Source organism: Drosophila rhopaloa, unplaced genomic scaffold, assembly GCF_018152115.1.
Source record: "Drosophila rhopaloa isolate 14029-0021.01 unplaced genomic scaffold, ASM1815211v1 contig_2, whole genome shotgun sequence".
Classification (NCBI taxonomy): Eukaryota; Metazoa; Arthropoda; class Insecta; order Diptera; family Drosophilidae; genus Drosophila; species Drosophila rhopaloa.
This window is the reverse complement of record NW_025335083.1, coordinates 6,781,098-6,798,354: the sequence shown is the minus strand read 5'-3', so window position 1 is coordinate 6,798,354 and position 17,257 is coordinate 6,781,098. Positions and strand designations below refer to the sequence as shown.

Here is a 17,257-nt window from a genome sequence, read left to right as displayed (position 1 = left end):
TTAGAGATTCGATAGCCAAACAGAAGTAAGCATTTCAAAATGATATTATTTTTGTGGGACGTTGATGGACAGTCATTAGTATTCATTAGTCCTTACGGAACCATATTCCCCTTGGTGAGTATAATCGCACAATAAATCATTATTTGATTTCAATTTGTCTTTTTGTGTACAAAGGTTTTTGGTTAACCCAACGAATCTAAATTACAGACCCATGGCTTAAATCTTCATCGGTGATCTAGGCATCTTCTATCGATCAAATTTCTAACCTCCTCTTAGGTTTCCTCGCATTCCGGAGAGCCAACCCACCTGCTACCTCAGTGCACTTAATCAGCCAATAATTCATGACAAACTTCGGCAGAGGAGGGGGTTTGAATTTGTGGCTCCCTCCCGCAGCTCGTGTCGCTGATCACGCATAGAAATTATTATTGTGCTTTAATATAGCCATAAATCTGAACATTTAAAATGCAGAAAATATCGCATCCTGCTGCGTTAGCCAAACCAGAATGCAGAGGAGCACAAACTGGGGATGGGTCCAACTTATGACTTCATCTGCATTTTTATGGCGAATGCCCTGGCGATAATAAACCCTGGCAGGGATCGAGCCACCCATGCGTGCTCCTAGAAAAAGGGGGTGCCACAGGGGCGGAGGTGGAGTCGCACTGAGGCAATATCAATAACACTTGCAACTCTGTCCGTCGCCGTACGACTGCAACATGATGCGACAACGTTGTTGTCGTCGTCGTCGTCGTTGGACAATGTCACTGAACCAGTTCTCAATGTCTTCATATAGATTTCCACGGCCTGCGAGAGTCAACCTCTGCACTAAATATTTACAACCTCCACAATATCTCAACGACCGACAACGACGACAAAAAGACTGAAAGGAAAAAAACAAAACTAAACAGAAACAGAAACGAGGCTGGTCTTTTCTATCGCCTGGCCTGGCGGAACAAGTTCATGCAACTGCTGCAGCCCCAGCACCAGCACCACAAAAGGTGTTCAGGCGACCAAGACCGAGCCCAAGAGCATCCAACAACCAACAACCAACAACCAACGATCAACGACCAGCGACCAGCGACCAGTGTCGTTGTGGCCATAAATTCAATTGAATATTACGCCAATTGCCTTTTTGTCTATCGCGAACCTCGGGGAGGAGTCAAAGTCGGCCTCCAAACTGGTTCCATCATCATCAGTTCGCCAGATATGTTATTTTTAAGCAGATTTAGTTCATCTTTGAATGCACGCTAAGCCGCTTTCGGCGTGCTAATTAGACGACTTTCAAGGCCCCATCTGCGCTGGCTAATATGCATCAAAATGTGTCAACACCTAGAGCTCGGCTCGGGGTCCTGCCATCCGGCCATCCAGCCATCCAGTCCGGCTTAATTGTTAGCTCTTCGCGTACATGGCTATGGCTCTACTCGATCGAACCGAGCCCAGGCCATGTTTTCACTCCATTAACGCGTTGTGAAGTTGGGGCCTTTCGGAGTGCAGATCCTGAACTGGGTCTGGTAATGATGCCTGACGTTGACCGATCGTCGACCGCAAAAGCCAGCCAGCAAGTCAGAGCCACGGCCATAGCCATGGCCAGAGCCAAAAGCCAGGGGAAAAGCCAGATCCAGAGCAAGAGCCGGCCCAGGCTGACCGACCGATCAAAAGTCGTTCAACTTGCCGGAACTGGTCGTAAAGATCACCTGGCCACCATTCCGAGTCGGGTTGAAAGCTGCCTATGTGGAGCATTTTCCTCTCGAACTTGGCCAACGCAACTCGTACCTGGATCTGGAGTTTATGTTTAGGCCGAAGCTCGCGTGGCAGAATATTAATGGCCGCCAGGGAGGAGAGTTCAGTCCGGCCATGATGGGTTCAAATCCCAAAACATAGTTAATCTTAGCTGTCCGACATTCGTTCGGTTTTCGGCAGGAAACCCCCAACAACCGCAGAGAATCAGCAAAAAATAAACGATCTATAGACAGACAATGGGTAAATGAACTTTGACTCCTGGAATGGGTTGAAAAATGCCACTCTCATTGCTTGGGCTCTTCTATCCCAAAGGTTACCAAGGTTCAGTAGTTAAATGTCAGTAAGGGCAATTTTATACAATCATAGATTTGTCTAAGAATTTTAGTCTGGTATAGTACCAAAATCATACCACAAATCAAAATTCCAATACCACAACGATTTTTCATCAAAGGGTTCCAGAGTTTTTCTTAAAATTAAATATCTTGAATAATGGTTCTGTGATGTTTAAAGTCCCAACCTAATTTGTAGTTTACTTTCTAAGGTCCAATTTATTTACCCCTGCCAACTAAGCCATAAAACTCAATTAGTTGCAGCCAAAAGTCTCCTTTCTCCGGCGAATCTCTTTGCTTAATCAACTGCAAATGGGCTAAAAGGGAGAATGTTATGTTTGGTTGGCCTACCTGAACGTATTCGGCGCATATATCAATTCCGCCCACAAAGCCGCACACATCGTCGACGGACCAGGAGTTAACCTCCTCGCTCTGCGCCTGACACCGTCTTCGGGCCTTGCCAGCTCCTGTCCCGGCTCCCGATCCCGGTCCCGTTCCCGATCCAGGTCCCGCTCCCGATCCCTCGCCCGATGCCGAGCCCATTCCCGCGTTGGCGTTACCAGAATTCATCTCGTCGTGCTGCTCCAACGGTGGCGGGGATGGTGTGGATGCAGATGAGCCAGTGGTCGCTGTTGTTGCAGTGGTGGCCGTGGAGCTGGCGCGACGCTCGGCCTTAAATCGCTTGGCGGCCGGCGGCTGGGAGCTCAAATCCAATGGCGCCGCCGACGCAATCGAGGAGCCACCGCCACCGATGGGCGCCACCGTCGAGGAATCGTTGGTGGAACGTGGACTAGACTGCCGCGAAGCGTGATGCGGTTGCTGCTTCCGCTGATGTTGCTGCTGCTGTTGCAGTTGCGCCGAGTAGATCAGAGCGGGTGTAACAAATTGGGCAGCCTGATGCAGTGCGGCATTCAGAGTGGAACTGGAACGCGGCGTGCCCGTCGCACTCGCACTGGGCGACGAGGCATTCGACCCGGAGCGATGTTGCTTGCTGCGCAGAATCTCCTGGATTTCGGCATCTTTGACAGCACGCGCCTACAGAGATTAAAATTGAACAAAGAAAGAAAAGGGGTTTTATAAAAGGAATAATGTATACAAATTACTTTGATTAACGAAGCTTAGAAATGGGCTAACAGTGAGAATAATACTAAGAGTTTCCAAATACCGTAAAAAATCTCTAATTACCGATTTTTTTTAACCCAATGTGGGTTACATTTATATTTGGAAAACATTTACTATATTAATATAATGTTTATTTTTATCTGATTCAAAACTCTTAAGTATAGGCAATTTTTTTAATCAATTTTTGTCAGTCGGCAAAACTAAAATGACGAAGAAAATGTTGTCTACTTTTATTTTTCAGGCAAAGTTCTCAGAAATTTACATCACATTGAGTAAGCGAATTTGTGTTTCCGAACAGTTTGACTTCTGGTTAACTTTCTCTAGGACCTGAACATGACATTAAGCAATCGGTCCTACCTCCAAAATGTCACTAGAAAGTTTGAGTTAGAGAGAATTTGCAATATATATTATTTTACATATACTCATTTGGCCAATTATAAAAAAATAAATAAAACCAATTCGACGTTTAGAGACTTCGGATTATGGAACATGGATTGTTAATTTGAATGATTATAAAATAAATAAAATAGTTTTAATCTAGTATCTCCGATTTTTCTTTATTTTCATACAAATCAAGGTGCCTAAATAGGTGCCCAATAAATGAAGAACCACCGTTAATGGGTAAACTAATTGGGTGGTCCTTGGCTGTTCCCTCTCTTGCTTCATTAGGACAAAATCAGTTTTGAAGTACTCACCAGCGTCAGCAGTGCCTGAGTGCTGCTCATGTCTATCAGCGGCGGGAAAATGCCGGACGAGAAGGGCAGAAAGTTGGTCATAAACGGCGAGACACTCGCTGCTGCCACCACCGCGGCCATTTGGCTCTTGGCCTGCTCCGTGGGCGATGGGGTGGCGGGGGGGAGGGGCGAGCTGCGACAGGGCCGAACCAGTGGATGCAGCACCACCCACACCACCTGCACCACCGGCCACACTCACTTTGGTCTCCTTAGGCAGATTGACGGGGGCAACATTAGCAGCTGATGAGGCCGATGGTGAGAGCTTCTTGGCAGTGGTAGTGGTGGTGGTGCAACTGTTGCTGCTGGCCGACTTGGTGGAGGCGGAACTTGGGGCAGAGGTTGCTGCCCCCGCCGCTCCTCCTCCGCTGGCTGTGGCCGCCGAAGTGCCGCCACTGTTGCCGCTGTCGTAGTAGGAATTGCGTCGTGTTGCATTGTTGCTGCACCGGAAAAAATATATAGTTTAAGAACGTTGAAATATTGGTGAACAATTCACAAGTTTCGTGGTCTTCCTGCACCGAAAAAAATATGTTGGCAAATTGGTCATTAATTCGGAATTTTTGAAGTTTTAATTGGTATCTTACTATTGCTACACAGATTTCTTTTTATGCTCTGAACAGAATAATGGTTTAATCAAAAACCTCGTCATTAAAGTATTACCATTTCATATTCAATGCAAAGCCATTTTGCCAATATTTTCTTTCAGTGAGGATTAGTACCATAACCTATTTAGTTGTTTTAAGGCAGAGCCAAAACTTACTCATTGGGATTTGTATTGTTGTACTTGGCCGCCAGGCATCGCATGATGTCCGAATAGTTGCGGGTGGAGAAATCCGTGGCATTCGATGCTGCAGCACCCTCTGTTTTGGCGGTGTTGCTGCTGCCACTGATGTTGCTGCTGTTGCTGTTGCTGCGATGTTGCTGACTGGCAGCAGCCTGCTGAATGCTATTTAGCAAATTCGTTGACAAATTGTGCAGCGGCATGTGTGTGGCTGCTGCTGCTGATGATGATGATGTTGCTGTTGTTGTTGTTGTCGTTGCTGGGCCACTGGGCGGACTAAGGCGTTGTTGTTGTTGTTGCTGTTGCTGTTGCTGCTGGGACTGTTGCTGTTGTTGTTGCTGGCTGGGTGAGACACCACCACCGCCGCCACCACGAAACGATGACGAGGAGGGAGTGGCGCTGCGAGATCTGTTACAAAAAGTAAAAAACAGAAACAAGAAAACATATGGATTAGTTATGTTAAGAGGAGCATTTAGCAGGTTTTGCATAAGTGGTAGAGTGTGACATCAGCATGGTAAATTTACTATATTCTACCCCATGATCTCTCATAAATTTGCATTAATATTTAATTATCTAGAGTTCCCATTCAGCGACCGAATAGGTGTCGCATACAATTGGATTATTTGTCATTCTTTGAGTTCTCCGCACAGCATCTGAACCAAGTTCTCCTGGCTTTTTTGACATGCTAATGAGTGGCTTCCGTGAGATCTTCTTTTCTAAAAAAAAAGCTCCCAAGAGTTTCAAGCAGGTGCGACTGCGATCTGCGTCATCTGGACGTTTTGATATTTAGTTAATTTCTTTGGAGAAGTGGCAAGGCATTGGGCATAATGAGATTACAAATGCAATTTGACATGGGAACTGTTTTCCAAGGAGAGGATTGGCGGAAGGAGTCCATAAACTGGTATACAAGTGAGAAGCCTGGGAGAGTTCACTCAATGATATAAATGTGTTACAATTATAGAACAGTTTGAAGAATCCGATTCATTTATTTATTTGCTAGTAATTGTGTTTAATTAAATAATGATGGTGTAAAAAATGACCTATTGTATATTTAAATACAAATTTTTAATTGCTTAATTATTCATTATTTATTTCCCTGATATATACAAAATATAAAAAAGATCAACAAAATATTTAATAAAGCTTATACTACTATTCCTTGAATTATAATTTGTTTATTTCCTTTAAAGACCATGTTCTTGGTTATCTAGTCATAATTCTTTTGGTAATTTTCAATCTTGTTCAGACGATCGCAGAACATTTTCCAAACAATTTCATTTTGGATGCTCTCGGATCGAAACGAAACAATCCATGTTAACCAATGTCGAGCATTTGTGGGCTACAATCTGGCCGGCATGGCCATAACTCATATGCAACTACCGCCGGAGACATGCCACCAACATGGCGCAATCGTTGGGTCTGCAGCCACATCCACAGCCACATCCACAGACACATCCACATCCACGTCCACCCATTAGCCATTCCTAGAGCTCTCCAACACGAGTCAAGGCAAGGCAAGGCTGGCCGAAAAGAAAATAATCAGCATAGATTTCTGGCCAGATCGGCAGTGGCAGCGGTCACCTCCTAAACCGCGCCATGCCGCAGCCAGTGGCAGCCAGTGGCAGCTGCAAGTGCCTGCCTCTATTTCAGCTTTACCAAAGCGTTGTACTGCATGCCACCAGAGGTGGCAGTTTGGGTTGTCCATTCCGAATTAGGACTCTTATTTAAAACCAAAATTCACAAATCTATACTTCTTGTTTTCTAAATTAAACGAAAGATTAAGTAGTTTTATATTTAATTAGAAAATATAATAATTCGATCTCACTAATAAAAAACCTTATTAGATTATCTTAAAGTTCGAACTTGAATCAAGGAATATCAACAGTCGTTTTCTTCCTATAGAGCATCATCTTAAGTAAGGATGCTGTACAAGGGCACATACTCCATTCTATTTAATTTACCTTTAAAAGTATTTGAATGGCAAAAAAGGATGCAAAAAATTACTAACACATATTTTGGTCAGAGTTTAAAATGCAATTAGTTTGGGAAGCAGTATTTACTTTAGGAGAATTACCATAACTTAATGACTTATAGGGCCGTCTATAGTTAATAAATTAATACATTTTCTAACATTTTATCTGGCTAAAATAGTACTAGAGGCATACAAAACTATCCTGTTTCTTTAATTTTCTAACTTTTTTTTAATGCCAATTGTTGCGCACCACTGGTGGCATGCCACACGGCTAGGTGGTTGTGGCATGAACGGGCCAGAAGAGAGTAACTCGTGCTGCACGTCGTCGTCGCTGGTCGTTGGTCATGTCGTGTCGCTCTTTCGGAGGCTGCGGCACAAATTTATATATAGCAACTTGCCGCCCAGCCACCGTACCGCTCCTCCCCCGCCACTGTACCGCCCCCTGCCCACTCAGCTGGCTCCCTGTGTTGTTCCTGTTGTTGTTGCCATTGATTTATCGTGATCTGCTGGTTGTCGATTTTTTTTGGTTGCTGTTATTTTGTTCGTTCGCCGGTTCGTTGTTGCCTCCGCTGCTTACAACTCTGTTGTTCTTTTTTGTCTCGTATTTTGTTGTATCTTTTTTAGTAATTTTTTTTTGGTTTTGTTAAAAATGTTGATTATTGCAAATTGCTTTGGCGATTGGTAGCAGCTACTTAGTTGTGTTTTGTTGCTTGTTCTTGGCAATTGTTTGAACAGCAAGCAGATCAACCAAAAAAAAAAGCCATGAAAAAATGGTTTATAGTGGCGATTATGTTGGCCACTGCTACTGATCCCCCAGCCCCAACTTCACCTAATCTCGATGTGTGCCTAACGGTTTGGTTGGCTCAGATCTTTAGATTGGTGGCATGCCTAATTGGTTTTTATTATACAACCGACAACATGTGCCCGCTTCGGTATGCAAATGGTGTCTATTGTTACGCCTACACAAGACCCGATAAGTCCCTAATAAAAATAAGTGTATGTGAATACAGTGCGGTTCGAAACTCCAGCACAGTTTACATCAAGAATTCCACAAATAGATTTTATCTATCAAATCGAGACCAAATTCACAAACGCACCGAAACTTGTATTTTATATTATTTGTTCTTAGAACAAATCGAATTTAAAACATTCCACTTAATAGAGATATTGTTTGTGAGACGCACTGTTTGAATCTATTTAAATTTATAGAATTTGCAGACGAAAAATTCAGCAAAACAAAAAACGAAGAGACAAAAGAGCTAGAAAAAATGTGTTTATTTGTTGTGTTATGCCGATATACTGCACCCTTTTGGATAGGCACACAACAAAAACATATAACAAAAGCTTTTAAAACCCACAATTAGAAATTCGACTATTAAGTGTTCTTATACTTTTACAACTATAGTTTAAATATGCAAATAATCTAATAAATAAAATAGAAACACCATCAAAAGGTCAACTATAAGCTGAATGAAGCAGACATCGAATTTGTGAATGGGTGTGATGAAAATCAAGTTATGACAAGAACTATGTATAATGCTGGAAGTCCCAACTGGGGAAACATTTGATCAGATGTGACCAACAGGTGAGTATTCGCATTAAATTTGCATTAATTCGTCGATATTTATGATATAAACATAGTCTTCAAACAAGATCTTCGCCCAGCCCTAAAGCCATTCATTTGTCATATCGTATTAAGGCATCTGCAAGCTGCCTTAATAAGCCTCCCTAATTTGTGGATAGACAATTATAAATTATGAATAATATGCGGCTAATCCAATCTTTTTGAGATGACCACCCCGAGCGGAATTGGGGAACCCACGGAAAGATGCGAATCGAATATGTTAAATCCGAATCTATTGTGGCTCGATGTGAACACCTCAGGTGGCGATGGACTAGCATGTCTCATTAATATTAATATGGCCAATCGTTCGCCCAACTAGTATCTCTGTATCCATCTGTGCTGAGGCCTAAGGCTTGTTTAGGTTTCATGTTTGCTTTCGGGAGATAAATTGCCTTTATTTATATTAGTTAATATATAATCTTTAACGCCATTAATTTAGTTGCGGGTATTAATTGCTGTTGATTTCGCTTGTCAAATCACTTTTTGTCTTTATCTCAGTCGTGGTCTGGGCCTTATTAATTTTTTGTCTTATTTGTATTTACATTTCAAGTTTTTCAAGTTGTTTTTCTTTCCTTTTCTTGGCGGGTTCTTTGTTATTGCCTCTTTTTGACAGCAGAAGCGTGCTCTTGTGTAGACACATTCGTGTTCGTTGCTTTTTGTTTCTTGGTTTTGATTAATTTACTTTGGCTGCGAACAGAAGCCACATCGATTTGGTTTCTTTTGGAGGTATTAATTTATTAAAATGTTAATTAATTTGTCAGGCGTCGACAGCCGTCGAATTCGCTTGATAAATAGCCTAGAAACGAGTTTGTGGGGGAAATGTATCCTCTTTTTCCAATCAACATGGCTATGAAATTGATGTGATCTAATATCAAATAATATTTATATCAAGTCTCTAGAATATGACTGACAAGGAAAAAAATCGTGTGCCAGAGCCAGTGTTTGACGATTCCAGTGAGGACGATCTTAGCCAGGACGATCCCAGTCGCGATGACTCCATTGGCACGACCACTGTCAGCATATCGCCCTCCATCCTGCGACCCACCAATCCTTCCAGGCACGACCTCTCGAATGCCCCCTCGATTGTCATTTCGCTGCCCGATGCCGAAAGTGACACCAATTCCGAGGAAACCGCGGAGCATCGACTCCGGCGAAGGATGAGATTTTTGGAAATGCGGCGGGAACATTACAGTAACATGCACAGTGAGCGGTGCCACATGGAGCACTCCGAGGATGAGGATCACGAAGAGCACAAAAAGCCCAACTAGAGACTGGTTCTATTATCGTACCCAATCGGGTGATAAGCATTAGAGGGAAACTAATCACATTGCTATCCCTCAGCTTTACAATTGTTCAAGTTTAATTAACAGCTACAAATTTAAACAGGAAAGCCGAAACACTTAATTACGAGAAGAAAGGATCTACAAATTTAATGTTAATGAAATGTGTTGGTAAAATAATTACAATTTGGTTCTATTTTGTATAACTCGAATTTGACTTATAATTCTGGTATGGTAGGTAACTGCTCTCCAAACTTTGCAGGAACCCGTTCCTAACTTTTTTCACATTTCATGATTATTGCATTAATTGCGTAAGTTTATCAGTTCCAGTTCATATTTATTAAATAAAAGATTGGGCTTTACGCAAGGAATTTTCGTATATCTTAAAACGGTTCAAAATGTGGATAGTGAACTTTTTATATTATTCAATCTAATGAAAAAGTCTAGAAATCTTGGATATTCCAATGATTATCAGTTTTTACATTATTTAAATTAAATTAGTATAATTTAAATAATCTAGCATATTTCGATGAGTATTATCTAAACACAGTGTTTTAACTGGTTAAGCTATTCGATGTCATGAATTGAATCATTTCAAAACGGGATCAAAAGACCAAGGTAATGTCACGAGTCTGTGATTCAATATCAATTGAATGAATCAACTTTGGCCAAAGTCCCCTGAAACTCACCTGGCAAATGAGCTGACGGTGAGTTCGCCGTTGTGGCTGCTACTGTTGCTCCCTGGACTGAGCCGCTCCCTTTTGACGCCGTGGCCCAGGTGGTGTGCTTGGTGTTGTGATTGACTCGATTGGTGGTTGCTGATGTTGCTACTGCTACTGCTGCTGTTGTTGTTGTTGATGGTGTTATTGTTGTTGTTGTTGTGAATGGTGACCATCGGCGCATCCTTGTGATTGTCCATCTGCAACGGCGACAACTTCTCATTCTTGACCTTCTCCAAATAGAGAGCGGCATAGGCAGCAGCCACGGATGCAGTGGTGTTCGCATTGGTGGTGCAGGTGGTGACGGCGGCGGAGGACGAGGAGGAGGCAGCTGAGGAGGGTGCACCCAGATGGGCGGTGGATGGCGTGGCGGCCTGACTAACCGCACCACCACTACCACCACCACCACCCGCACCACCGGTGGCCGCCTCGCTCAGCTTCTTGGCGCTACTCTCGATGGCCCCATAACCGCTGAGCAGTAGCGACCGCTCGCTCAGCATTTTGGCAGTGACCGCAAGGGAGGTGTATGAAACGGGGCCTTCCGAACTGCTGCTCCTGCCCTTCTGACCCAGCTGCCGCAGATCGCTGGCCAGCCGCTCGAGGTGCGTCCGCTTGGTGGCTGCAGCGGCTGTCGTGGCCGCTTGCTGGTCGTCGTGGGTCGCCGGTTGGGCTGCGCTGCGACCGCCCACAATGGCGGTGGTGGCCTTGGCTGGCTTCTGCTGCAGTATGTCGGTGGGTGCGTTACCTGCAAGTGGAAGAAACAGAGTGTGAGATGGTCGGAAAGTGCAATAAAAGGGTTTTCTGTACTTAGTTTTAAGCTAACTAGCTGGTGTAACACAAATCTACTTCTTGAGATTTTATTAGAGTTCCTTAACTCTTAAGCAATATATATTTCATTGGAATCATTTGAAATAGATGTGCATAAGGAGATCCATTTCTCAACGTAGGTCTTGGAATCTAAGAAGAGTAAAGTCCCCAAAGCTTTATAGTTAGTCTTCTCGAACCATCTTGTAAGTTGTAATAACTGTAGTAAGTTTAAAAATCTGAGGCCAGGCTATGATTTGGGTAAATATCGAAGAAGATCAATATTTATTTATTGTGTATATAAAAAACTATTTTATAATAGTTTAAAGCTTTTTAGAGGTGCACAGTTTTTTGGACTTTTGTAGAGTTTGCCCTTGTATTACGTGATACTAGCAATTGCTTGAACCCTTTCCTTCATGTAATCAATTTATCAAAGAAAATAAAAAATGGGTTCTAATAACCCCACTATCTCGACGATTACGTAATATATGGTATTATCATCCATACCTTAATAACTTAAAAAAAACATTTATTTGATAAAATTAGCCAATATTAACCTCAAATCTTGTCAAAATAAACAAAAATATTGTAAAATAAATTTTAAATTCTTAAAAATTGAAATTTAAACTGTTAACGCCAACTTATAGTAGAACCAATAAGCACACACAAGAACACACTCGCAATGACACGCACCCATAGACTGAGTAAAAAACATTGTGGTGTAAAAAGCTCGTGGCTTGCGTCGCATGCAAATCGGCCAAAGGTTAAAATAACTTATAATATGTTAACAAAACCATTGACCTGCATCGTTGAACCCTTAAGCTAATTATCGGGGTGAGCCAGGGGGCGCGAAGTGCACGTCTACGTTGCGTACAGTACGGCAGAGTGCGATTCGAACAGTTACAGGGCCCGGAAAAAACAATCATTAAACAAACAAACAGCAGCAAACCCAGACAGTCGAAACAAAAGCCAAGTGAAATGGGGAGTTAGGTGGCAGCAACAATCGTACGCATTTAACTTGGAGATAAGGGAACCTCTGTAGGGGTTAAATAAGAGTATTCGAGAAATAGTTTTTGGTGATCAGACAAATTTGGCTACTAAAAACATCAATGGCATTAATTCAGGAAGGGTTTTCAAATTTATTTTTAGGGTACAGTAATTCGAAAGCTTTCTGATGTCTCGATAATCGTGTAGAAGATCCTTTTTTGGCTTGTATGGTCAACCAAGAACTCAAACACAAAAGAGTATGTTAATAAATAGTGTGCACCCAAAAATCAAGCAAGATCAAAGCACAAACTCTTATAAATATATTTTAAGACATTTAACTTTTATGGTTTCCTCGCACAGGCAGGGCATGAAAATTGTTTATTTACCTAGGTTTTTATTCCCAATTTGTTTTCAACCACAGTCGACTATTTACTTTCGTTCGCACATAAATAATTTAATTGAAATTTAACCGGCAAAAATTAAAAAGCAAATACGTGTATCAATGCGTGCTCAAGCAATGACCTTTACCTGCCTATCGGCCAGGTGGAGGCCAGGGGATAAGCGGCCTATCGAAACCCTCTCGGCCAGTAGGTGTAAATTGATGGAAGCCACACCAGTCCCATACCCAGACCCAGACACCAAGCCATACCCACAAACCCGTACTCACTCCCAGAGCTGGTGCCAGATCCATTCGCTCGCATGTTTGGCAGCCAAAGCACACAGCATAAATAATTAAATGAAATATTTACAAGCGAAATTAACAACAATTTGTAGTTTTAAGCTCGTTACGATCCCCACAATCGGAACCCGAATCAAAACAGAACCAGAATCGTGGCTCGGAATTGCATTGGGTTTGGTCAACAGAACAAAAGTTCCCCGCCGATTTGCCTTATATCAAATTTCACCCTTCATTTCGGAGCCCGAAATAGCGTATATATATGCTGTTTAATAAGTTGTCCGTGCGTTATCATAAAATTAAGTTTATCATTGGTTAGCATAGAAATTAAGTTGCGGGTATATAATAAACAAAATAGAAAGAAACCAAAATCAACCGCCCCAAAGTGGTTGAACAGTGGACGGCAAACGTATTTGGATTAGTCTAGTTTTCAGTTCTGCGAATTTTACACTATTTACAAAACATAATTAACAATATTATTTTAATGTGATCTGCACGACTTGAAATAAGAAATCAGAATTTCAAAAAGTTCAAGATGAGAGAAAAATGTGTTTATGGTACCAGAAATTATTTTACACATTAAATATATTTCTTCTGAAAGATAAAATTTTTATAATTCTTTGAAAATATATATCTTTTTATTTGTGTTGAATTGTAAAGGCTGTATGCCCTTGAATCAGTCAAGCTCAGTAAATATGTCTTTATATACAGTCTTATGAGATATCTTTAAAATGATTTTTTTTGCCCGGATTGGGACTCTTCCCATTTTTCTTAAAGTTTATAACATAAATTATCATAGCTATGTTCCCGTAAATAAAAATATGCCAGTTTTTTAGTAATAGTTTGATTTTAAATATATCGAATTTTGCAAATCTATGGGTTTTATATTTTATTTTTTATAAAGATGGAGAGGATGGCCCTGATCGCGTCTTGATAGTTGCAAACATTTTCTTTACAGCTGCTACAATACTTGTATACCTGAATTTTGGATCACTTTCGTCCCACTGTGCGCTCTATCGTTTTTCCGCTTCCATCGGTCAGCGAGCTTTAGCTCCAGCTCCCCATAGACCCCTGATTGGCATCGCTTGGTGGCAATGGTGCTAAGTGCCGAATGTCGAATGCCGAATGCCGAAGATCATTATGACGATGATGATGATGGAAGGCGGACCCGATAGGGCGGTACGAGAAAGAGAGGGGGTAGAAACCTCGACCCAACATGTGCCATGCGCGACACTGTTGACTTTTTCCAGTTGGACGTTATGTCTTTTCCCCACCGTGCCCATACCTGAGTACCTGCGAGCGATCCGCACGGTGACAGGCCGCATTTCGGTCGCCGCTGGGTCGGCGCAAGTGTCAATAGTACTAATAGACGACGCCGACATCGAAACTTAGGACCGGGCACGTCCACGTTAATGTTCACACCATAGAAAGTGGCGGAGCGCGGGTGCACAGAGTTCTGGGAGCGGTGAAGTTCATTGCCATTTGCTGCGATACGTACACACTCATACGGCATACTGGCAAACACAGCTGCCGACCTGTCATGTGACCATTTTTTATACATCGACAGCAAATACAAATACGCCATAATTAGAATTGCGACAAATTGCCAGCGATTTCTGACCCACACAGCTGCCGCTGAAGGGTCACATATTTCGACCGTCTAGACCTTGGGAAATATCCCCCAAAAAACAAAAAAAAAAACAACGCTAACCTCTGACGCAAGCAATCATCGATAGCTGATTAACTTTCATGGCAGAGTTGAGGGTCCAAGTGGGGAGTGCGGCTTATCAGCCGAATTTTATTATTTCTTTTGACCTCATTTGAAAATCAAATAAGCGCCGGACCAGCTGACTTCCCCCTTGCCCTTTATGCAAACTCTGCTCTGTTGTTATCGCGCCCCCTCCTCAAAAGAGCGACAGGGTTCAACCTTTGTTCCCGACTTGTTCCGTAAGAGGAGTAAATAAACCGAATATATATAGGAGTATCAGTAAGTCAAGAAGGTAATATTGAAGCACGCTGATAAATGGGGTCTCTGGCTGAGGTTCGGGTTGTGGTATCAGGGCAGCGGGAATGGGAGCGATTCGGCCTATCTACGGCACAAGGCCCTGAACCGATTTCGTGTCGAGTTCGATTCCGCTTGGCCTCTTCAATGGCTGGCTATTCTATTTACCCTCTATTTATTTTTGCCTCGTTCTATTCTATTCTTTATATCTGATAGTCGTTGCGAGGTTTATTGATTAGAGCGCTTGAGTGTATCTTGCTAAAAGCATTATTTGTGACCCCTTGTTGTGAAATATGAAATATGTTTAAATAGTAAATCGGAATTTATAAACTGCTATCCCATTAAAAAAAGTCTCAAGTTCCAATGAGAAAAATATGAATTAAACCAAATATGGTACTGAATTATAGCTTTGCATAGATGGAATTAATAAATATTTTATTTACAAATGTTTATAAGTCCAATTAGAAAAAAATCTTCAGATGGTTGATAGCCGGCAACGATCAGCAATTGAACCCGATGATAGAGATTGGCCGTGTTCTTAACAATTCGAGTTCAGGATTACCTGTTTTTTTTACTTTTTAGTTAGTTTACTGTACACTCGAAGAACTTAACCTTAGCATTCTTACTCGACCGTTTGTATTCGCTTTGTTTTTTGTCACATTTCTTATAGATAAACATTTATGATGGCCTATCAGTATCTGTATCTGCATCGCTCTGCTCCGCTTCAGTTTTAGCTCGAGTTCAGTCAGTTTCAGTTTCCTTTTTACGTGATTTCTTGTATCTCAAGTGTTGTGCTCTGGTCGCGGGGTCTTATCGCCTTGTTTGTCCAAGTGCCAGTTGAACTATATATGTATGTTAGTCATGATGATGATGGTGACGATGATGATGATGATGATGATGTATATATTCCTATATAGGGGGCTTAGTACTCGTATATGGCCTTCTCATGGTTCACGATGTTTTCGTCAGCGTGTGTTTTCCCCTCTGCTCTCTTTTGTTGTTCCCAATTCTTTGGGTCGTTTTTTGTGGTTTTTGAAAATCATGTCGCATTTATTAGATCATCAAAAGGTGTTAAAGATTGTGGTGCCCGTTTCACTGATAATATTTGGCCTGGCCTTTTGTACGACTTTCTGGAGCTCCAGTTCAATTGTTGTTTGCCACATTGGGTGAAAGTAATTCAAAGTTCATTAGAGATCTCCCATCTAACTGTTTACGCGGCTTGCCCGAAAATTACCCAGCTTGCCTATCGTATACTTTTTTGATTTATCATATCTGTTGAACAAATTTCTTATCTTTGTGGGATTGCAATCTCAGGGGAATCGCAATTTGCCACAACAAAATCATGTGGAAATTAACCGGAATCACAAAAAAGAAATCAAGAATTGGTTCAGATTGCAGAATTTGCAAGACTAATGGGAAAATTTACAAATATGGTTTATCCCTTTTATGAAGTTTTAAAAATTCATATTTGTAAGGGACCTATAAATCTTTTCGGTTCCTAATTTCAGTTTGTCATAAGGGGATTTACCCCCATAATTTTGTGATTTCTCCCAACTTGCCACAATTAATTGATTAACCAGTCAACGCCAAATCGCCAAGTGACAGACCTAGTAATGGCTTGAGGAAAATCCAATAATAAAATACAGAGATAGCGAACTGGAACGGACGCTAACTAAAACCAATGGACAACCGCAAAAAGCAAAGCGCTCTAACGGTTCATGACACTGTTCCCCACAGGTCCACGGCAAATTGAAATTTCAAATCAAATCAGAGCGCGGCGCAAGACGGAAATGGCAAATGATTTTTTCCAACATTCTGGGCGACTCCATAACGGACAGCCAAAGAAAAAAAGTAAAGTAAAAAAAAAAATGGCCAAGAACCAAAGGAAAAATTTCATAAATTATTAACACCTCTGCCATTTGAACTGGACAAACTGGTACCCGTTCCCTGTGTGTGTGTGAATGTAAGACGCGCCTCTCTTTGCGCTTCTCATTGAGGTGAGCTGCTGCCTGGCCCATGTCTTCGGACTGCATAATTGCTTTAATGGAATTTGATTTTACCCAACCTCTCAACACGCTCAGCTAGAGACAAGTGTCAGACCTAGTGTCCCGAGCGGAAGGCTTAACTCTACGGAAAAGATAAATGCGTGACTCACGGTCTACATAGCCATATACATATGACGGTATTCATAGAGAAATGTCTCGGAATTTAATATCCTCATTTAAAGGAAATCAACTGCCTTAAAAGGATTGAAATAATTTTTCTGAAGTCGTTACAGAACTTAAGTGTCAGAAGCCTCTTGCGATATTAATTCCTGAAATAACTCAGGATTCTATGGGAACGTTAAATGACTAATAGAGGATTAAAAAATTTGAATCATTTTTATAACATTCGCATTAAGAATGCAATATGTATGGATGTGTGAATGGTAAAAGCCTACAAGTAATTTAAGCTTTTATTGCATTCCTTGTTTTTGCAAGGTCAATTAAATAT

General features: G+C 41.7%; 2 protein-coding genes across 2 annotated transcripts in view; one reads left to right on the top strand and one right to left on the bottom strand.

Annotated features, from left to right (window-relative positions):
• LOC108052737 (AF4/FMR2 family member lilli) overlaps positions 1 to 17,257 on the bottom strand; it is a 63,205-nt gene that overhangs the window by 14,946 nt on the left and 31,002 nt on the right. Inside the window, 5 exon segments of the mRNA XM_044460354.1 lie at positions 2,418 to 3,101; positions 3,884 to 4,045; positions 4,047 to 4,359; positions 4,680 to 5,108; positions 10,266 to 11,040. Coding sequence (XP_044316289.1) covers positions 2,418 to 3,101; positions 3,884 to 4,045; positions 4,047 to 4,359; positions 4,680 to 5,108; positions 10,266 to 11,040 — 2,363 coding nt within the window.
• On the top strand, positions 8,569 to 9,768 carry LOC108052740. The gene has a single exon (XM_017135216.1). It carries the CDS (start codon positions 9,199 to 9,201, stop codon positions 9,562 to 9,564), a length of 366 nt encoding a protein of 121 aa, XP_016990705.1. The 5' UTR covers positions 8,569 to 9,198; the 3' UTR covers positions 9,565 to 9,768.

What these genes read in the sequence shown, in the direction of transcription:
- LOC108052740 (XM_017135216.1), top strand. Translation starts at nt 9,199, where the DNA reads ATGACTGACAAGGAAAAAAATCGTGTGCCAGAGCCAGTGTTTGACGAT.